This window comes from Camelus dromedarius, chromosome 6, assembly GCF_036321535.1.
Source record: "Camelus dromedarius isolate mCamDro1 chromosome 6, mCamDro1.pat, whole genome shotgun sequence".
NCBI classification, from domain to species: Eukaryota; Metazoa; Chordata; class Mammalia; order Artiodactyla; family Camelidae; genus Camelus; species Camelus dromedarius.
Window position 1 is genome coordinate 70,808,438 of NC_087441.1, and position 23,442 is coordinate 70,831,879.

The 23,442-nt window shown below is 34.7% G+C and overlaps 1 protein-coding gene across 1 annotated transcript in view; it reads right to left on the reverse strand.

Annotated features, from left to right (window-relative positions):
- Positions 1-23,442, reverse strand: part of EYS (eyes shut homolog) — a 1,182,030-nt gene that overhangs the window by 445,848 nt on the left and 712,740 nt on the right. Inside the window, 1 exon segment of the mRNA XM_031455943.2 lies at positions 317-507. Within this exon segment, the coding sequence (XP_031311803.2) occupies positions 317-507 (191 nt within the window).

Here is a 23,442-nt window from a genome sequence, read left to right on the forward strand (position 1 = left end):
ACAGGAAGAAATTACAAAAACAGGGCACACAGCCTGGTGGTGGGTATAAAAGACATATTTAAGTTTAAATTTTATATTGATAATAATCACTAAAGTGGATAATCTGAACAACTTCCTAAAAGTCACTTTAAATAAATTTGACTTGGGGGGGAGGGTATAGATCAAAGTGTTAGAGCACATGCTTAGGATGCATGAGGTCCTGGGTTCAGTCCCCAGCACCTCCTCTAAAAATAAATAAACCTAATTACCTACCCCCTGGCCAAAATAAAATAATACAATAATAAATGAATTTTAAAAATAAATACATTTGACTTACCTTTAAAGTGCCATTTTTGATAAATAATTGAATAAAAAATCCATCTACTGAATTGGAGTCTTGCTTCATATAGAGCAGGAGTCCATGGGAACTGGAGGTCTGAAATCCTAGGGAGATGCTATTTTGTGGATTTAAAGACACATTCCAAAATTCTAGATAGGAATCTCCATAATAACAAACACAGCTGAAATCTGTGGAGTCAGAGAGAAAATGCAATTTAGGTTGGAATTAAATGTTATGACATTAGCCTGTTTTCTGAAATGGCTCTTACTTACAAGCCTGGACACCCATCTGCTTCTCCATTGTCATAGTGGCTTGTCATAATTTCTATGTACTGGGGCACTGTGATCAAATTTCACTGGAAGACAGGGATGTCCAGATGATTTATATTCAAGTACTGTTACCTAGATTTTCTGTTGCAGGTCAACAGAAATAGGATCATTTCCTAAAAATGTCCTTATTCAATGTATATATAAGGTGCTAGAATGAATTATAATTTATGTCATTATTGTTAATTTGGGTGGCTTTTGAAGGCTGACAGAGATTATTGGGAAGTCAAAGAATTGTCACCCTTTTGTAAAAACAATATATTATCTCAACTTTAAAAAAATCTCTCTCTCTCATTTTCTCTTTGTTTTTCTTTTGCATTCTGAATGATTCTAATTAGCTTCAATCTTTCAAGTAAAATACGAAGACATTTTGAGCAAAATACTTTGACAGTTTAATTTCTTAAATTTATAAATATATGGTTAATGAACCCTAGGTAGCTTATGTCTCTGAATAAATTAACTATTTTATATTATTTTTAAAAGTTACTTTTCTTTGATAAACACTTGATCCTTATGGGTTGATGAGATTCCTGTGAATTTTGGATCTCTTTTGCTTTCTCGTCCTTCTGTGCCTCCTTCTGTGACACAAACACACCTGCAAACTCCTTTGAAACTTCCAAATTGTTTATTTTTTACAATTAATAGAATTCAATTCATGAAGCTGTTTAGTTTGCTGCCCATCTTAGGATAACTCTTTTAAAATTGATACTTTAAAACTTCTACAGAATACGTATTCTATGTGGAGTATTTTTCTTATTTTAAAGCTTCAACTCAGCTTTAGAAATATTCTTTGTGCTACATTTTCAAACTCATAAAAAACTCTAAGGAAGTAATTAGCTAAACTTTAAAGAAAAGTTTTCTTTTTAGGTAGAAATAAGAAGGTTCGAAATACTGCCAGAAAATATTTGTGTTTGTAGACATAAAAACATATGTGTTTTTATTTTGTAACCAAGAAATTCATTAGCAGGTGGCTCAAAGATTAAAAATATTAACAATGCTTTCAATTTTGACATTCAAATTGTTTTAGTTGTTTTGTTATAGAGATGAATATTTCTGCCTTGTACAAATTAATGGTGATGTTGATGGCACAGTACAACAGGCTTGCATGTAACATTAAATAATTTTAAAGGTTTTATCCCTTTATTTGAATGAATTGGGAATGAAGACAAACATCTATTTTACTTAAAGTTCAAAATATGAAAGAGCATAAAATATTTTTGGACAAAGACTACCACATGAATGCACACAACAAAGGTGGAATAAAGAAAACATTATATATTTTTCAATGTTTTAGAAAAAAATATGTCCAATCAACAACATCTAAATAAAAAATCCTTTCAACTTTATTATTATTAAGAAATGTATTTTTATGGATTAATTTTCTTAATTAAGTGGCTCTGTCATGTGATTAGTGCTCTTAGTAAAAACCCACACATGTGTTCTGTGAGGATGGGTTCATAGCAGATGAAACGGGTACGTCAGTATTTCCTTAGATTCGTACCTCGATTCCTGGCTAGTATCTGACTGTCAGATTGAAAGACTCAAAGTGCACAATTATATGTTCAAGCTGGAGACCTTAACTTTCATCTCTAACTTTCTGCCTCTGCTTCCCATTCTGAAAGGTGGTTCTTGCCTTCATTTCTAACAGTGAATATTGAGTATACAAATCAGTCTAGTCATTAAAAAATTTATATCATTTGATTGTTGCTAGATGGGCAGTTGAATTTTTTTGACACAAAATTATTTGAATTTCCAGTGTCTAGAGACCCATACACTTCCAATGCATAGGAATAAAGAAAACTTCAAAGCCATTGTAGTGAAAAATCAGAAGTCAGCAACCCTGCCCTCTCCTCCACCACAAAGAAGGGTTTTAAATAGATTAGAAAAATAATAGAATAAATATATTTTAGAAGAAATTAATAGTACAGAGTCTGAGGCATAAATAAATATTCAAATTAGAACAAATAAAATAAAACTAATGTGTATAATATTCAATTCTTTGATACATTATGAACAATTTCTCCAACAGCACATTTTCCTTTTACTAAAAGAAATAGAAAAAGTAAAGAATTCTTAGCTTGAATCTTTATTTGGTGTTATGGTTAGCAGATCATAAAATATTGAATAGGTTTTAAAGAATAGTCATTTTTGTAGTTAGTGTATTATATGTAAGATCTAACATGAAAGTTGGAATCTTATGAGAGAATAATTGAACACCAAGCTTTTCTGCAAGGTTTGTTAGTTGGGTAATGACTGTATAATGACTGGATAGTTTTAAAAAGACATATATTATTTGACCGTATTTCCAGTAGATTATGGTCAATATCAGTGTAATCTATGACTCATCACTGAAAGAAAGAGTGATTATGTATTGATCTCTGGAGTATGTATCGCAAATTAAATATTAAGAAATAATTCATAACTAAAATGCAAAATGGTCCTTTATTTCACATGTCTTGGAAATAATATCTAGGAAAAATTAGTGGACATTTGTGATACGTAGGGGTGTGTGTGTGTTTGTGCGCAAGTGCAAAATTTTCTGTTACAGTTTCAAATTGAGAAAAGACGTGTATGTATAACTCAAATATAACTCACATAGGAAGATGTCCTAGACTGTTTATTAAGAAGACTGTGTTGAGTCCTGAATCTTGAGTCTACCAGTGAGCAGAGTGGCAACCACATGTTAGCTGCAGAAATTCTATGTGACTTGGTTCTCTTCCGTTACATTATTCCTAGAAAGAGGAGCTTGGATTTTATCATTACCAATACTTCCTGTGTTTAATACTTCAGAGTTCCACATTATATCAATTGTGTTTAATTCACTTTAAAATCTAACTTTACATCGTCCATTTAAATTCATCTCAGTTAGCTTAATATCTACAAAAAAAGTAGGAGAAAGGAAGAAAATTCACATTTACCAACTGTTTACTATGTGCCAGGTTTGTTAAATACTTTACTTGTGGTTTTTAAAGTGCTGATTTTTTTCCAGGCAATTTAAAGATTTATGCCATTTGAAAATGCTTCTGTGAGAACTAAGCATATTTCACAATAAATTATGAAATATTTGTTCCTTTCATAGATTTTCACAAATTGATTCAAATTCAATGACATAATTTACCAAGCAAATATTAATCATAGAATGCAAAAAGATGTTTACAAAACAAACACTGAAATGAAAAGCCAGAGAGTACAGTTTAAGATTGGCAGACTCAGTGTAGCCTGAGGAAATGTATAATAAACACGATCTACAGAGGCTGATATAAGAAATTGCAAGATTTAAGTGACTGCAAAGAAAGCTGAGAAAGAACTCTTCAAATAGTTGAATGGATTTTTCTCTGAAAGCAATTAGCGGTCTTTTTGAAAGGACGTGCAACACCTACGATCACAATGTTTTCCTTTCACCAGCAAACGGAAATAGGTGACCAGGAAACATTCCTTTAATAGCCACGTATAAGGATAGGAAGTAACACACAAATCAAATCAGGCCCCTTTGCTGATTAAAAACATTTCTTGCTGCCAGTTGTCGATGGCAGAACTGCTTAGTATTGACTCTGTGTAGAATCTTTCCAGCCCTTTCTTTCTCCTTTGACTTTTAATGTGGAGTGCCAATTATTCTAGGATAACTTCCAGAGCAGGTACCCTCCCCATACTCAACTGCATTCCCAGTTCTGTCACGCACCCGCTTCCTGTACATGAGTCTATTTCCAGGATCTTTACTGATTCCATTGGACAAACCGAAAACCCCAAGCTGATCAAATGCTGATGTAATTAGTGCAGATTTAGGGTAAGTCTTGATACCAGGTAATACAAACCCTGCATAGTCCCGTTCCTCAGGACTGTGTTGCTGTTTGCCCTGTGCCTTTTGATACAAATAATGCAATCAGTAACGTGTGCAAACATCCTTTTAAGTTACATAAACACTGACTAAACATTGATTTGAATTCCATTGATTTCACAGAAAAAATGGTAAGTGATACCTTTGTGACACTTCATCTTCCTATACGTGCACATGTACTTGTCTCTATTTTACCAGGGCTACCAAAACATTTTTAATACAGGTTTGTACATTTCTTCATAAAAGTCATGTGCATATTTTCTTAGGTTAACCTCAGAAACCTTATGAAGTTATTGCTATTTTAAATAGTTTTTTGTAGTATTATATATTTAATTCACTGACATATTGAAATGCAAGCGACTGTTGTATATTCAGCAACCCTTGAACTCTCCTGTTTTTAACAACACTGTAACCTCTGCGAGTAATGAGACTTTTCTTCCTTTTGTTTCTAATTCTTAAACTGTCTTATTAGCTTGTAATATTGCCTAGGACCATCAGAAGAAACATTGAACTGAAATTATAATGATGAGATTCTTTCTCTTGTTTTAATTTTTGCAGGGAAGGCTTTTATTAAGCTTTCATCTTTGAGTGTAATGTTTGGTTCTTTTATAAGCGATACCATTTAACTCATTAAGGAAGCTCATAGATACAGAGAACAGATTGGTGGTTGCCAGAGGGGGTGGGGGTGGAAGATGGGTGAAATGGGTGAGGGGGTCAAAAGGCACAAAGTTTCAGTTATCAAGTAGATCATTTATGAGGATATAATGTACATTATGGTGACCATAGTTAACACTTCTGTATGGCATGTTTTTTACTTTTATGTTTGAAAGCTGCTAAGAGAGTACATCTTAAATGCCCTCATCACAAAAAAGAAAAAAAGATCGATAGAATAAAATTCACATTTTAAGGCAAGACAAAAAAATTTAAGCATAAAAGTTTTTCTCTGGCCACGTGGGCCTCTTCCCACCTCTCCAGGGAAGAGCATTAGTCATCTGAAATTGTGCACTAACCAGACCTCCCCCAGGGCAGAAATACCTGCTCGCCCACAAAGATAATTTCTCCTTCTGGCACCAGCCATGTAATTCCTTAGAAGACAACACTTGTTTCTCAGTCCTGTAAGGGGTCATAATGACCCACCACTTGCCTTGTACATGCAGACATCTTTGATGAACTTTGTGTACAATGCCAATATTTTATATTCATTAAAGATAGACCAGAACAGACCGGTCAGACATCCTGGGGAGATCCTGGGCTGCACCTCATGGAAGTTCTTAGCTTAAATATTTACTTCTGACCTTATTATGTTACATGTTACTAGCCATATTACTTGTATTCTGCCTATTTTGCAAGGTTATTGTTTCTTGCATTAACAAATGTGGACTGAGCCTCCAATAAAATTAATGATAGCCAGGTGACTTGAAACCATTGATCAAATATATAGTATTATATAAGATCAATGATGGCAATAGTGCAACTCTAGATATAGGAAGAAGCAACAAGACGGAACCATTTTCAAGACCTTAACAGGCTAGTAAGACAAGAGGATGAGAGACTTTGGTTACTGTTAACAGGGCCTAGTCCAGTAATAGCACATTGAGTGGCCTATCAAGAAATCATTGCCTGACCTGGGAATCAGCATTCCTAGGGCCATCAGACAAATTGGTCGTGAAATGCCTCCCAAATCTTGGTTGAAATTTAGACCAAAAGGGAAGGGATTAAAACATAAAGATAATTGCCCACCATCCATTTCTGCAAGAATCCAGTTATCAGTCCCTGCAGTCACTAACCTACACGACACTCTGAGAATAGTTCTGGGTTACAAGCAGGATGAGGCACTTTGTGCTCCGAGAAAATTGGCAGAATTGGCCTTCGGATAACTAGATCCTTTCACGAGAAAATTTTCAGAATTCAGTTTCTTGCATCTTTATATACTTAGAAAAGTACTGGAACCAGTAACTAAGATTTCTGCTTCTTAGGGATAGCAGTAACCTTGTACCAAGATGAGTGCTTGATTGCGTGTGCCGCTTCACCAAAATTATACATATACTAGCCTCCCCCTTTACCTTTTCAGAACAGTTCTCAGAGCTCTCTGAGAGGCTGTTTCCTGGGTTATAACCCTCAGCTTGACTCGAATAAAATTTTCCATTTCTTCTTACATTGACTATTGATTATATTGATTGCTTTTTTCATTGACACTATGTATGGTGATAAATGGCAACTAGATTTGAAAGAGAAGAGCAAACCTGACTCCATGTTGGATCTATTTCTTTTGCTCTAACCTTTGTGCTCTGTTCCCTGTGCTTAGTCATGCTGGCTCTGCACCTTTTGTAAAAGAATGTTGCTTAGAGCCTAAAATGTACATAATAGCCCATTCTCAATGCTCTGACTCCCAGGCTTGACCTTTAAATTCATAATGCTTTTCCATTCATATAGAGATAAAAAGTTTCAGAACAGGATATAATAATAGTCTTGTTGGAGATTTATAAGAACATTGTGACCAGACCTATGGGGACAGATGCAAGAACAAAGGATTTGGGTAACAAGAAGTTTGTAGCAACCAGCCACCCTCCATCCCTTTTAGTATAAAAGGAGCCTGAATTTTAACTCAAGTGAGATGGTTCTTTGAGATGCTAGTGGACCATCTTCTTGATTTGCTGTCTTTCTAAATAAAGCCACTGTTCCTTGTCCTAATATCTTGTCCCTCAATTTATTGCCCTGTTGTGCAGCAAGCGGTAGAAGCTTCGTCTTGGTAACAGATTTATGGTAGTGATCATACCACAGTGTATACAAATGTTGAATTGTTGTGTTTTGCACTTGAAACTAATATAATGTAATATGTAAATGATACCTCAGTGGAGGCCATACCTCAATAATGTATAACAACAACAACAACAACAAAGAATGTCAGGTGGAAAGCTGTGAGAAACAGAGAAAAAAGATACCAAGTAATATTAAAAAAGGTTAAAAAAAAAGGAATTTTCCTCCTATTTGGTAGTTTGTTGAAATTTTTAGCAGAACTTAAATTTTATCAGTTTTTCACTTATTGATATGATGACACTGTAAATAACTTTGATATTCTAATATTAAACCTTCATATCATCTCAGAAATAAATCCCATTTGCTTATAATGTGGGTACACATGTGAATTTCATTTGCAAGAATTCACGTTTAGGATATTTGCGTTTATACTGATGGTTGAGATTGCCTTTTAATTTTCTTTCTTTCTTTCTTTTTTTTTTTCTGGCTCCCTTTCTGACTTTCATACTAAAGTTTTACTTAACTTCATTAAATAAATCAGGCAATGTGAATTTCCATTTCTAATCTCTGGAGGTGTTTTTGTTTACCTACCACCCAAATTCTGTATCACACTATAAAATCGTGAATTATACAACATCCTAAAATAAGTACAAAAGATTTGATTTAGTGTACTGATTAGGAATCAGAATGTTAACGGCAGGCAAAGTCATGACTTGCAATAAGATTTAGTTTTTGTTTTAATTTGGCCACTTAAGTTACCTGACAGAAGTCACCTCACTTCTTTACTGCCCTGTGTTTACCCATAAAATTAGGGTGGCACCAGTCATGAACTTGTAATTACAACAGACATAATTTTAGTTTGTATTCCTGGGTTTAATTATGCACTTTGTCACTTAAAATTGTGGAATATTGGATAATATATTTTAGCCTCCTTGGTCCTCTCAGTTTCATTAGTACCTTGGCAATAACAAGGTTGTTCTGTTTTAATACATGTGAGAACATTAGATCAAGAATTTGCTCCAGTCTGCATTTGGGAAAGACATCTCCTATAATGAAGTAGAAAGATTTTGCAAAATCTATTTTTAAAACAATTATTACATGAATATGCCCTACATTCCCCTGAGGCATATGTTTAGGATGGTCTGAAGCACCTGGTATCGCCACATTAAGCAGATGTAGGGAGACTCGGAAGGATTTCAAGGAGTTCTGTGATGAGGCTGCGTGAGACCCAGGAGGACCCTCTCTCCCCATTATTGTGGTTTCCTTTTTTTGCAGTGTGTTTTACCTGTTTACAGGAGTGAAATGTACAAATAAAACTAAATGAATCCTGAACATTTTATTAATAAAGATAATTTATATCACATTGTCCTTTTTCCTTTCCTGCATCTCCAATTTGATTCTCACCTCAGTCTGCAAAGTGTGTCAGGACAGCATTCTTAGGAACTCCATATTTTTACCTAAAAAACTGAGGTTTACAAGAAGGTAATTTGATCAATATTATCGATCTTAGAAATGCACTTCTTTTATCAAAGCTCATGTTTTTTAACACCAGTCTTATTCTGTGTGAACAGATTGATTATCAAACAGTCTTTGCAAATCTTTAAAAATATTCTCATTTTTTAAAATGTCCAGTGTGGATCATCAGATTGAGTTCTTACATTCTCTGTTACGTAAGAGAGCAGTATACTTACTTGCATTGCTGAATGTACAAACTATGCCCTGCTTTCCAGTGGGCTCCAAAGTGCTTCGAATCTGGTTTTCAAGTATTACTTTAAAAAAATATTTATAATCATTGAGCTCTTAGCTAGTTTACAATAAGTATTTGATTAATAAAGGTCCTTTGAGATGAAGTTATCAATTAATATTAACTAATCTTTCAGATGATGTGTATAATATTTCCTCCTCCTCCTTCTACTGTTTATGGTTTAAGAAATATTATAGCCTATTTGGGATCTTCTAAGGTAGCTGGGAATCTCACTACTTAAAACATATGAGGCTTATGAGAAAAATACATGTCCACAGAGAAATGAGATGGTGGCACCGGGAAGACCTTTGTTACCCACTTAGCCTCTTCATCCCCTTGACTAAGAGTTTACAGAGAAAACAAAACGAATGACTCAGGGTTCTTCTGTTGCTCCTGAGCTCTCAGCTCAGGAAGGACTCTCATGCACATTTAGGATAGACTTCTTGTTTCAATACCAAGAAGCCTGGTATTTATTTTTTCTTTTGATTCAGACAATTTAAACTTTCCATTGATAAGGTTAGTCATAACAAAATGAAATAATGCATGTTGAATGAGTAAATTTCTCTGTCAATGTGTATCATCATAATAGACTAGGGGACTAAGCATGGATAAAAACTGAGAAGGTTTATCACATTGTATATTAATTTGATTTATGCTATGACGGTTGGGAATAAAGTAGAAATTTAGGAAGTTCTCAAAACTAATTGCTGATATGTCACATTTGTTAGTTTCCAGTAAAATAAAATAGGAATGCTCCTACCAGTACTATCCTTATTCAATGTAACAAAATGCTCTGTCTCAATAGTGGTGGGGTTGGGGGCAGGCTGCCCCTGGATACGCCACTTTGATACATCGATCATTCTGAATTAAAGCTACTTAGGAATCAACTGGTCCAAGAAGGACACTCTGTTCCTCCTCTGTCCCCCTGAAAACAGGAAATAAATCTCCCAGGTGAAGGGTGTCTGCTCTATACCAGGAGGTAGACAGACCCCTTATCACCAGAGATAGGGAATTTCGGGCAGAGAAGGCTGTAGAAACAAATCTTATTACTTCTTTAATTTACTACCCCCAGCCCAAATTTCTTTGCTTTGTCAAATCTTTTTAAATTTATTGTTTCTTTGTCTAAAAGGTATAAAAACTGCCTACTCTGGTCACTTTCCTTAGTCTTATATTTTTATAAGTTCCCATACATACAAAATTAAATGTGATTTTCTCCTGTTACTCTGTCAATCTAGTTATCTATCAGGGCAGCCAGAGAACTGAGAAGGAAAGAAAGGGAGGTTTTCCTCTCATAAGTGACCTGTGTTATAACTGATAAAACTTCAGAAACGCCTTTCTAATTTTCCAGATATATTGTTGCTTATTCAGGGCAACAGCTGAAAAGTAAACAATCTTCCCTGTACTGAGAACACTGAATAGTCAATTCTTAACTCTTAACGTAATTAAATAGAATCATGAGCCCTTGATATTTACTCGCCTAATACTCTCTTTTCACGTACTTTATTCTACAATCTATCAGATCACTTCATTGATGCCTATAGTCTAATTAGCCCCCTCAAGCTGTTCTGGCAATTACCAGCTTTAATTCTTTTCAATGCTCAGACTTTCCTGATAGACAAGGGAGAAGCAGAGGTGTTAATAGCCATTAGTCATATCTCACCTTATTCCTAGCATTCAATTTTTAATTACATGTAATTTTCAACTCTTCTCCTGCACTTCCTACACTGTGAGATTTTCCAGACTGACTTCTGCTGCTAACCAGCAGTTGGCCACAGGGAAGAGTATAAGAGAAAAACAGACTCATGTCTCTCAAAATTGTGAGATACAGATAGTAAAAGGGAGACAATGCACATAAAAATGTGTAGATAATATGATTTTATGCACACACATACATACGTGTGTGCACATCCATACAGAGCAGTCTTTAATGTGTCCATTGACATAAGTGGCACTTGCATGTACACATTTTCCTGCAGGTGTGATAGGTTAGATGATTTATTTTGAGAAAAGCCCTATTTAGGAAACTCTAAGACCCACTGGCCACTAACACTTTAGTATGCCTCCTAGCGATATAAAACTTCATCATTAAAATAAGTCAGGGCATAAACCACATATGTATATCATATTTCCTCACTTATACTATGTGGCATTTTTTAAGTCACTTCCAATCCTTTGGAATGAAGCATGGAGGAAAGAAAGAAGAAACAATGTATTTTTCATTGTGGGAGTGCAGGGTTAAGGATTATAGACCAAATAAGTGACATTCCCAGTGTCGACGTGGCCACCAGGGAGCCAGGGCTAGGAAAGGGGGGGGGAAGTAGGGGGACCACTTGGGGAAGGAAGATTAATGGCAAGTTGAGGAACAAGCACATGAAGGCACATTTTAAAAACATTAAACCTTGTTTGCTTTATATTCCAGCGACTATGGAAGTCCCAGGGATCTGAAAGAAACACACTCACATTACTGAGCGACGATCTGGCCAAGAATGATAACTCTAATGGCAGGAATACTGAGTCTAGGCTCAGAGGACTTAAATGGGGATTCACTAATTCACAGTTTGCAGATGTGGGGCACAATATGGCATCTTTGGTGAGGTTCAGTTTTTATGGGCACATATTATGATCATTGACTCTACTTTGATTTTGGAGAAATGATTTGGAGCTCATGCTACTAAATAAGAAAGCTAAGTTGTCTTCTTCACCTTTATTAAGCAAAATGACTGCATTTTCATTCCAGAAAATTACTGATATTTTGCACCATCTGTCTATACTATACCTGTAAATAATGGATGAAAAATCAAACATTTTAAAAGTAATCATTTTCTTATAATAAGCCTTCCAAATAGGTCAGCTGTTAGAATGTCTCAGAATTGTAATAATCACTTGCTCTACCTCTTTCTTCCTACTATTAAAATAGAACAACTTCCACTTCACAATTTTATTGAGGATTAATTTTATACTGTAACTTAAAATGCCTCCTTTTACTTGTAATGTGGCTAAAGATACAAATGTTTTAATTTAGAGAACAAACTGCCATAGAAATTAGGAAATAAAAGATGTGGATTTCCTTGAGAACGTATCTTGTGAAGACTTGAAGCTTCTTGTCACCTGGACGTCCTTGCACATCTCAGTGGGCTCGGTGCGCTCTGCAGGGTAGCCTGACACATTAAGGTTACAAATTAGTCTGATTTCATTCAAGGACTGCTGGATATGTCAGTACATAGATGGTCTGGTGAAAAATGTACCAGCTCTGAAACATTTGACTACTGGGATTTTTAATTCCACTCTCACACTTCTGGTTATCCAGTGTCGCCATCTCTTATGGCTTCCGTGGTTTCTGTGCTATAAATCACCATGCTTCTCTACTTTTCCCACTCCTAATTCTATTTTCCAAACTCTCAGGTCAGTTAGTCTGATTTTTCTTGTTTACTTGTTTTCCAGCTTCCAAATTTTTATATCTGTTTACTCCTCTACTATTATCTTTGTCCTATAGTGGATTTCTTCTCATACATATATATTTGTAATTAGATGTATAATTTGATTTATAATACAAATATACAATCAAAACTGTTTCAGTTCCTTGTAAAAGCAGTGTCACTCTGGATGCACAAAATGAGACCAAAGTTTTCCCAGAGTTGTGGGGTATTTGATAATTCTAATAAGAAAGTATCATAATTGAGTAATCCACTTCCTTGAAACGTTATGAGAGAAGGTCGGCCTAGATATGCCTATCAATACCTACTGCTGAAAAAAACCCAAATATATTGGCTAAAATATTTTAAAAAAGCACTTTGAATGCGTTGTTGAGCTGAAAAAGGATTTAGAGAAGCCAGACTTGACAAGGAAGTTGAAGCTCATACAAATGCAAGTTGAATGAAGGCAGACACCTTCCCAAGGCTGCCCCTCTCTGTGGGGCCCTGGAGATACCAAACTTCTGTTTTGATGGTTAGATGGGGCACAAGATACAGAACCAAGTCTAGGTCCCATTCAAGAGCAGGAGTCAAATAAGAAATCCTCACATGAACTGAATTCCAAAAAGGACCTACAAATAAATGTGCCCTATAGAAGAAGTTAGCAATGAAATGACTGCTTGGCCCTAGGGTGGGGAAAATATTCTGAGAATTTATAACCAAAATCTATATATACATATTCATCATGAAATTTTAAACTAGAATTTATTTTAAAGTGGTGCTCTGTTTGTAGTATCCAGGAATTTGGCAGGAAAAACAATAAAACCTAAGTAGAAGAACACATTTTGAAACCAGAGTCCAAAGAATTCCTATAAATAAAACTCCAAAGCAAGCTGCTTTCAAACAATTATCAACAGATCCAAAGGAAACAAAGCACCACGAATAAAAAGCTGTCAATAAGAGCGTGGGAAACTCATAGAGTTCAGTTAATGAAATAATCTGAAATATTAAAATATGAAATAGTTTTGTTCAATATCTTTGAAAAATGAGACAGAATTGAAAATGTAAAGCATGAGAGACCATCATATATAAGCAAGGATATTTGAAAAGAGCTAAATATAACTTGAAGCAGTAAAAACCAAAATGTTTGAAATAAAAATTCAGCAGAAGACACAGTTAAAAATATCAGTAATGTACTGAAAGTGAGATCAGAGTAAATTATCCAGAGTGCAGCAGAAAGAATACTAGATAGAAGTATAAAAAACAGCCTAAGAAACATACTGTTTTTTAAAGTGGAGAGAGAAAAATCTATCACACGCGCGCGAGTGTATAATTTAGAGAACAAAAAGAGAGAAGAAAAAAAAGAGGGAGCAGCAATACTGGAGAGTTAATGGCTGAGAATTTTGCAACATGGACAAAGGAGTGAAAGTTTTGTTAATGAGACTAAACACAAGATAACTGATCTGTGGCATAAATAAGATGGAGTTAAAAATTGAAGACAATATTAGATAAAAAGGAGAGATGGGAGACTGTGACCAACAATCCATGTATTTGTTGCGAGTATGGAATAAATATTGATAAAATTTACACATGGTAAGGATGCATGATAAAATTTTAAAGATAAACATTAAAGGAATAGAAAAGGAGCAAATAACTTACAATTTTAGAGGAAAAACATAATAAAAAAACTCCACCAATTGAAACATTGGTGAGGAAGAAGAGACAAAAGAAAAAAAAACCCTGAAAATGCAGGACACAAATGAGATGATGTAGTATTTTTAACTACATCTGAAATCACAAGTATAAAAATGCTGCACTTGACTGGTTTCTGCCATTTACAGTGACAAACCTCAGCATATGAAAAGGCTGTTTTCCATACTTAACTTTATGGCAAGAGTACGTTCTTTATATTTTAGTAAAGCAGCAGAAATACTGGGGTGAGGGAAGTGGGTGGGACTAGAGATCCGTCTGTATGTCTAGAGTGTGCTATGGGAGATACCCTCCAAAACTAAATAGTTGAGGCACTTTAAGTAGGAGTTCTAATGTGAGGGAGATATTGTTCAGTAACACAATTACATAGAGCCAGGAATTGACAGAACTCTCCCAAAGAAATTAATGTGGAGGAGACAACTCTCCTTAAAGTTATTTAAAAACTATAGAAATGAAGAACAAGTAACTATTAAACTTTTTTTGTCTAAAAAGATCAAGGGCAGCCTTGTGAGAAGGAGTTTGTCTCCTTTCTGGAGAAACTATTTGAAAATGATTGAGACAATTTTTCATCCTTTTGGGCAAAACTGAAATTGCTTTAATTAAAAATAATGTATCGATTGTATGCGGCCTAAAGAAGTAAATGGGAAAAGCAACTTTTTAAATGTTTTTGGCAGAACATATATATAGCAGAATATTATTGTGATTTGGGGAAAGAGAAGTATTTATTTAAAAAGATCCCAAAAGAATAAATCATAAATAGAAGTAGGGGTATTTTTGAGGAAACTAAATTAGGAATTTCTGAATTTCTGTTAATCTGAAATACTAAAGAAAATAAAAGATAAGACAATAAGAAGAGATTTGCAAAACATATAACTAATAAAAGATCTGTATCCAGAGTTAAACACAGACAAACTAAAACTGCAATCCAATAAGGAAAAATAATTATCCTGTCAAAAAAGGCACAGAGGTCTTGAAAAGACTCTTCTCAAAAGAGAAAATGCAAATTGCCAGTAACATAAGAAAAATGCTAATCTTTATTAGTACTCCAGGATTGCAATTACTCCATTGGGGTATTTTTTACAACTACCTGAATGGCAAAAATTTTACATGTGAAAATACGAGGTGTTCCCAAAGTTATAAAATAATCAGAAATGTTATAGAATTTGATTGGGGTTAGATACAGATGAAGTCATTTGGGAGAATGTTTTAATGTAATCAAGGAAAGTTGAATATTTTCGCCCAGTATGATGCACAAGTCTACCTCTATGCTTATGTCCTAAAGAACTATTGCTTATAAGTACTAAGAAAAATGCAAAAATGTATTGACAAGATTCTAATACACAAAATGTCAATCAAAAGGAGTAAGCAGCAAGGAAACATACAGTGTTTTAAAATTTATACAAATTTCAAAACATCCAATAAAACAATGGATATATATACTACATGTAATGTAATATTTATAATAGTCAACCTTATTACATATAATTATATATTACATTGCATATATTATATTTTTTTCATTTTTAGTAGTATATGATTATAAAGAAAAACTAAAGAAAGCTAACCAAAAAGAAAGCCAGGGGATGTTGCTGATAATGTTCTATTTCTTAAATTGTGTTGATAGTAGGTACAGTTCTGTCTTTTATTTGTCATTCTTTATTTAGATAGGATGTAAGTCTTTGTTGTGTTTATTCAGTAGATAATAGAAGATGGTGGCTAGGCTAGTAGCTTCCAGCTTGTCATCTGAGTGACTCTGGATTTCTTAAGCAGTTTCACACCAAGGAAATCTGTCTCAGTTTTAAATGGCACATCTGATTGAGGACACTGTTGTATCTATGTCAGATATTGCACTGATTTAAGTCCTGGGTATCTCGCTATCTGTTTTGGGAAGCAGAGCTGTGACCTTGGAGTGAACAAGTGCCAATCTGAGGCAGATAGAAATGTACCCCTAGTTCCTTTGGTCTCCACCATCCAACTTTTCGTTCATCTCTTTGACTTCTTACATGAAATCACTCAGCTATTTAGTTTTCTTAGTTATGTCTCCACACCATATCTTCCTGGTTACTCTCCTCCACTGAAATAGTTTCCTTTCATAACATTTTTGAGGTTTTCCAAAAATAGGAAACTACTACAAAGAAGTTTAAAGAACAAGATTAATGTAGCATATGTTGAAGTTTGCGTATCAACTCTAAGAATTTTCAAAATCTCAGTCTCAAAACTCATTAGCTTCACATGCCTGATTGATGCATTGCTCCTTTTCTTAAACAGGGATGAAAAGATTCACATATAATTGGTTCCATGTTCATCCTCCAAGCACTTTCTCAAGCTCCTGTAGATACAGGGAATCTTGGGAGGAAACATGAAATCCTTTTCAGTTCTGCTACAATACAGCTTCCCCAGAGGCAAGGGTCCTACCTCTTTACCTTCATTGAGATAAGGTGTCTTCCTTTCTTGCCTTGAGAAATGTACAAACTGGGTGACAGCGGTGGCTTCTTTCTCTAGTCTCCCAAAGAAGTAATGTTCAGAAGCAGAAGAATTAGAGAATTGTTCCCCAAAATTGCTAGAGGAGATTTTTAACTCATTTTTCCAGAGTTACTGAATAAACACGACATTTATTCTTTCATTCAACTGAGATTCATCTCAATCTGTGACAGACTGAGAGTCCACTATGAGTCAAAAATTGATTCAAAATATTTATCTTCTTGATTTTTCTCTTCAGAGACTAATTTTTTCTCATTTGGAAACTGTTTGTCATCCTTGATGAAATCTCTAGTGGCTTCCTTTATTTTCTCAGATTTCCTGTGCCCTTTACATTATATTCTGGAATTAGATTAGGATACTAGAATTCACTATAGAAAGAAATAGAAAGACAATAAAAATATGAGTTAGACACAGCTGCAGACAAGATCCTAGCTTCCCACACGCCTTCCCTTCTAGTGACCCTGCTAATGGAGGTCAGGGAAAATGGTCCTGCTGCTGTCACTGCCACATTACAATTCTGTTTAAAAGAAGTGGACAGATGACTGGAAAAAGAAGTTATGGTACACATATACAATGGAATACTACTCAGTCATAAAAAGAATGAAATTATGCCATTTGCAGCAACATGGATGGACCTGGAGATCATCATTCTAAGTGAAATAAGCCAGAAAGAGAAAGAAAAAACCATATGATACCACTTATATGTGAAATCTAAAAAATGACACAAATCTATTTATTTACTAAACAGAGACAGATTCAGACACAGAAAACAAACTTATGATTACGGGGGGACCATAGATGGAAAGGGATAAATCGGGAGTTTGAGATTTGCAGATACTAACTATTATATACAAAGGAGATTAACAGCAACTATATATTGTGCAGCCCAGGGAACTATATTCAATATCTGGGAGTAACCTATAATGAAAAAGAATATGAAAATGAATATATATGTATGTATATGTATGGCTGAAACATATGCTGTACACCAGAAATTGACACAATATTGTAAATTGACTATACTTCAATTAAAAAAATTAGATCAGCCAAAAAAATAAAAAGAACTGGGGAGCCTACAAGAGTCAGCTCCCCCAATTATCTGGGACTGGCCTTGACTTGGCCCATTAGAGATTAATTGATTTCAGAAGTCAACATCAGAGATGTGTGAGAAGGGATGTCATCAGATAACTCAGATTCATATTTGGTTCAATAATTTGGGATGTTTATAAAACCAACTGTTTCTTCTTCATCTCTTGAAAGGAACATGTTTAGCCATTGTCAGAATTCATCAAACTCAGATTTTGTTTATTTCTGGTAAATGTCAACTATAAATTTAATTCTGTTTACTGGATAATTTAATAGAGAATTTGGTAGACCATGTAGATACTTCATCTACAAAAATTAAGAAAGAAGGGGTCATTAACTGAATTAGGAAACATTTAAATATGATACAGATACATCAAAAATAGAGACAAAATACTTCTCAAATACTAATCTACAGTCTGAAACCTATTTAAAAAACAGTACTTTGCTGGGTTTCAATGAAGCATAATACAAAAGAGTTAAAAGAAAAAGATAGCTAAAAATCACTGTAATTTCCGTGCAGCAATTATGTTATTATTGGTCCATCCAAGTTTAATATGTCATAATGACATCCTGGAATAATCACACACATACTGTCCCTTAGTTGTAAATCCTAATTTAACAGTCACACTTTTGTGAAGGAATCCAACTAAAAACACTTTGATGGCCCACAAAGATGAAAAAGTATACTTTGATGAATTAATTTGGGTTAAAATTGAAGCATTTGGCTCCCAGTTTTGCCACCAGAAATAATTAATTTTGAGGCTGGATTTTTCTTCCTATTTATTTTGATGAAAGGAAATCATGATGGTAGCTATTCTCTAGCCCTAGCCCTTATTTTATTAGTCAACTTACAGTTGTTAGGCAAAAGAAGATTTAGAAGAAAACTAAAAGTTTCTAAAATAAAATAGAAAGATGCAACTATAATTTAATAAAACTCTAGGTGTATTTATCTTGTAACTGTATGTAGTTTGGGGGATTAAGGATTGAAATAACATCAAATTTAGTGGCATATTTATTTCATAGCATATTTGAATGTGAAATATTTACTCAATATCATGGCTCATAAAAATTCTACTATTGGTAGCTATTTTAGTATGAATAAATAAAAATAATGGTAATTGGTATACATAGGTCTGTCTGTTGTCAGTTTCTCAACACACTTAAGCACTAACAAATAAAAAATTTGCTAATATGACCTTTTTAGAATTCATGATGACAAAGATAACATAGAGATCCTAATGTCACTTACTAGTAAACACTAAGAAATCACAAATATAATTATGTGGATTTTATTTTAGCAAAAATAAACAGTCAATAAAAGACCATGTGTTAATTTTTCACATTAAAAATTATTTAAATTCCTTCTGATAGTTGTCAGAATTATAGGAAGCTATTGAGCATGTAACCAAAGCTACACGTGGGAGCTACTAGAATAAAAGAGACTCTCCGGGACTCCCACGTTGGGACGGGTAGGTCACCAGCCAGAGTGGGTTCCCCATGAGATGGAGCCCCTGTGTCAACACAGTGTAGAGAAGACTCTAGCCCCTGTCCTTTGGTAACACGACCGAGTTGTTGATATCAGGAAATCTTTGTTCTGAAAAGATAAGACCCCCAAAACAATATATAACTTCACTTGTTACTTCAGGATGTTCCTACAGGCCAATTTATCAGAGCAAATTTTCTTCTCATCTGGTCAAAGCAGTTCACTTATCAAGCAACAGTTTACTTATCAGGCAGTTGCTTCAAATCCTTGGCCTAACTGTGTCCGTTAGTTCTGAACTATCATAGTCCCCCTGTGGTCCACTTCCAATTCCCGAACTTGAAAGAACCTCTCCTTCAATCATTTTGAACTTTCCCCTTCCCCATAGCCCTGTAATTATCCTGCTCCTAACTTCCCTTCTAGGTCCTGCTAAGATTCCATCAATGCAGCGTCTTCCCCCACTGCAGAGTTATGATGAACTTACTCTTGTTTATTAATTCAGCTACTTGCTAATATGCTGGTGACTTCTACATATGAGTTCATAATTTGTTTGACAAGGCTAGCGTAAAAACTAATGAAAGTTTCCCTGTTGTTAAAGTATAATGGAAATGCACATACGTGGTACCATGGAAGGTTACCTTTCTGTTTTAGAATAAAAGGTAACTAGGAAACAACCCACTTATTTCCCACGCTCAGTCACTCAACCTTTATTTATTTCATTTTTCCCTCATGAAGACTATTGCTTAGAATCATAGAACAAATACAGGAGAACACTTCACAAACAATTCTTAGTCCTATTGATATTCTAGAAGCTTATCAAGTTGATATAAATTTGCACACCCAATAGTGACAGAGAACATAGATCATAACTATTTTCACTTCTTGCTATTCATATTGACGGTCTTGGTTAATCATTAGTTTCATCAGCATTAGTTTAATGTGGTGAATTTTCATATATAGACTGTTTTGAAAACCTGCGTTGGAAGCACAATGATTAAACAATTTGAGTTTTGTAGTCAGAAAACTTAGGATTGATTTAATAACTGTGATACTTTTTGATATTTTACTGAAATTTCAATTTTTCTCCACTACAAAATAACATAGCATTTGTGTTTTTGCAACTCTCTCTCTCTCCTAATTCTTTTGGTAAAGGGCGGGGAAGCCATTTAGGACAATGGAGCTGTTCCTCCTGGGGTCTCCTGTCATGAGGCAATGGCCAACTGGAAAAATAGGTGAGAAAACATGGAATTATAAATATTTTTCTTTTTTTTAATACTATAATCAATCAGTAGTATACTATCACATCTAGATTACCAAAGACATTCTTGTGTTCATAAATCCTTACAACTCTTCTCCAGTGTTTCCCTTAATTTGTCAACTTTTCTCATGCTATATCTACTATCTAAACCATTATAACATATTATATTCCTCTAATTCTGTTTTTCTGCTCCTCAATATACTCCACAAATAAGGCTTCCTTCACAGGTTGCTATGATTATTCAATGAGGAAAAAAAAAAAAAACCACCGAGCACTTAATATAGATTCTGGCACATAGTAAACACTCAAATCAGGCAACTATTTTCATCATGATTGGGTCCTATTCCCCGTTCGGCCACTTACTAGTCTTGTTATATTAAGCAAGTCACTTAAAACTGGAAGCCTTAGTAACTCTGCTTTCAAATGAGAACAATAATAGCCCTTGCTTAATTTGCAAGCCTCTTATATAAAATATGTTATGGTTCTGAATTTTTAAAAATGAAACTATGTCATTCAGCCCAGGAAGTTTTCAGTTGGCTAACCAGAACACAAATATTTAATACCTCCTTATTACCCTCTATGCCTGTTATCCGGCTGTACTGACCACCTTAACTACAGCCAACTAGTCACATGTCTATCTTTAACCCTAGATTGCAAGCTACTTTAATATGTGACACATTTCAGAGGCTCTATGAAAGTCTGCTACATTAATATGTGAAATACCAGTAGGAAATGTGATAAATTATTCTTATTGTTTAAAGTAAGATGCCTGTTTCTCTGCTTCTAGGTTTGGAGAGCCCTTCCAGAGTGATGGAGTAATACAAACCCTTCCTAGAAACTCTCTGGGTGTATCCAAGGTGATGTAGGTGACTGACTTGCAAAGAGTGCGAAGAATGGAGAACACACACACACACACACACACACACACACACACACACATATATATACTCTCTCTTTATATATATATAAAAGCGTCTATTAATTGAAGAAAAAAAATTTGAAGTTTCTTTGGTTCCCAACTGCTGTCATCTCAAAAGAGAAAATTATGTTAGTCACTTGTCTGTATTCATTATTGTTGCCAAAGAGATAAAAGCTAATATCAGTTTAAAATAATTTCTTTGCTTCAGGGATATAAATGCGTAACAAGGGAATGCACACACACAGATATTTTCCAATTCTTGTACAGATTTTTAGATTTGCCATTGAAAAGCACATTGCATGCAAAAATTTAATATTTAGCCAAAACATCTTACATAGGATGGAACAAGTGGGTCGATTTGTCACTGACTCGAAATGGTTTGGGGAAAAGTATAGTTTTATGAAATGCACGTGGTAACTCTACTAAGTAGTGAGGATTCAGTCTATAAGGGGACTAGGAAACTGGTAGAATGTGGAGAAATGATTCTCCAATATGACAAAAAGGAAGATGGTCATGCCTGCCCTTTCCTCAAGAGAGTCGCCTACTGATGACTTACCAAGCCCCTCACACAGGTTCCTGCTAGTTTTCCAGTGTGAATTGTATTTCCCCCTTCAAGGGCTCAACGTATTGAAACTCTCCTGTGGATTTTAGTTCTTCAATTAAAAGTGATGTTTTCTTGTTGTCTCACCTCCTAAGTACGAGTGCTGCACTTGCCTCCTCATGGTTTTTTTTTTTTAACATTTTTTATTGATTTATAATCATTTTACAATTTTGTGTCAAATTCCAGTGTTCAGCACAATTTTTCAGTTATTCATGGACATATACACACTCATTGTCACATTTTTTTCTCTGTGAGTTATCATAACATTTTGTGTATATTTCCCTGTGCTACACAGTGTAGTCTATTCTACAATTTTGAAATCCTCATGGTTTAATGCCAGTACGTGTGCACTATTGAACCTGTTGGAGAACAAGCTACTTGAGCATGGGGACATAGCTCACATTTTATTTGAAATCCCCTCCTCCATTACCTTATATTTCCCTTTGTTTTGGGAGTGTTAACATCATAGAACTTTATAACTGGAAGGGATGTTAGGGTGTAATCTCTTCTGACTAATTTTTTTGGATTATCTCTGCATAACTTTATTTTCTTATTGAAGTGTAGTCGGTCTACAGTGTTGTGTTAGTTTCTGGTACACAGCATAGTGATTCAATTATATATATATATATATATATATTTCTCTCTCTATATGTATTTCTTTTCATAAGCTTTTTCACTATAGGCTATTACAAGGTATTGAATATAGTTCCCTGTGCTAAACTCATGATTTGTAGCTGTAGTCTGTTAACAATTTGGTCCCTGACTCATGCTGTTTGATGACTGATCTACAAATGTAATTTCCCACATGCTCCATTGCTGGTCCCCCTCCTTGCTGTACTCGGTCATGTGTCAGAGGAGATGTACCTCGGAAGCTTCTGCTTACAATTCATAAACGTTTTTCACTAGAAGCTATGGCATATCATGGTATTATTCAGAGGTATTTCAGAAACATTACAATAGAGCCAATGAGCCAGCTGAGAAACTTACCACTGCAGGGAAATACTGCTTCAAAAGGAAACATATGTTCCATGTTTGATAATGTGTGGTTTGAAAACAAACTCTTGAAAATTAAAGCGATGGAGACTACCAGAATTGTTTCAGGGACTCCTCGTGTTCAAATTAGTGATCGTTTAATTGACTGGCTGAATGAGCCCAACAAGTCATGGTGTTTCAATATCACTTCCCTTATCTGTGAAATAAACCTCTTATTTCCATCCTTGTCATCACCCTTCTTCTCGCTGAGAATTCAGCAAACGCATGGGATGTAGCTGATATGTGTACACTCTTATGCCTGCCTGCTTCCCTCCTCTCCACTTCTCAAGAATTTTTTCTACCAATTTAACAAACTAAAAGATCATCTCAACACAAATAATGAACTTCCTTATTAAACCCTATCTTGGATTCATAAGGGCATTTAAGTGGTCTCGTTAGTTATTTTTTTAGTATCATTTGTATAGTACTTCCATTAATACATTACTTTTTGAATAATATTTACTTTTTGAATATTTTCGTTCAA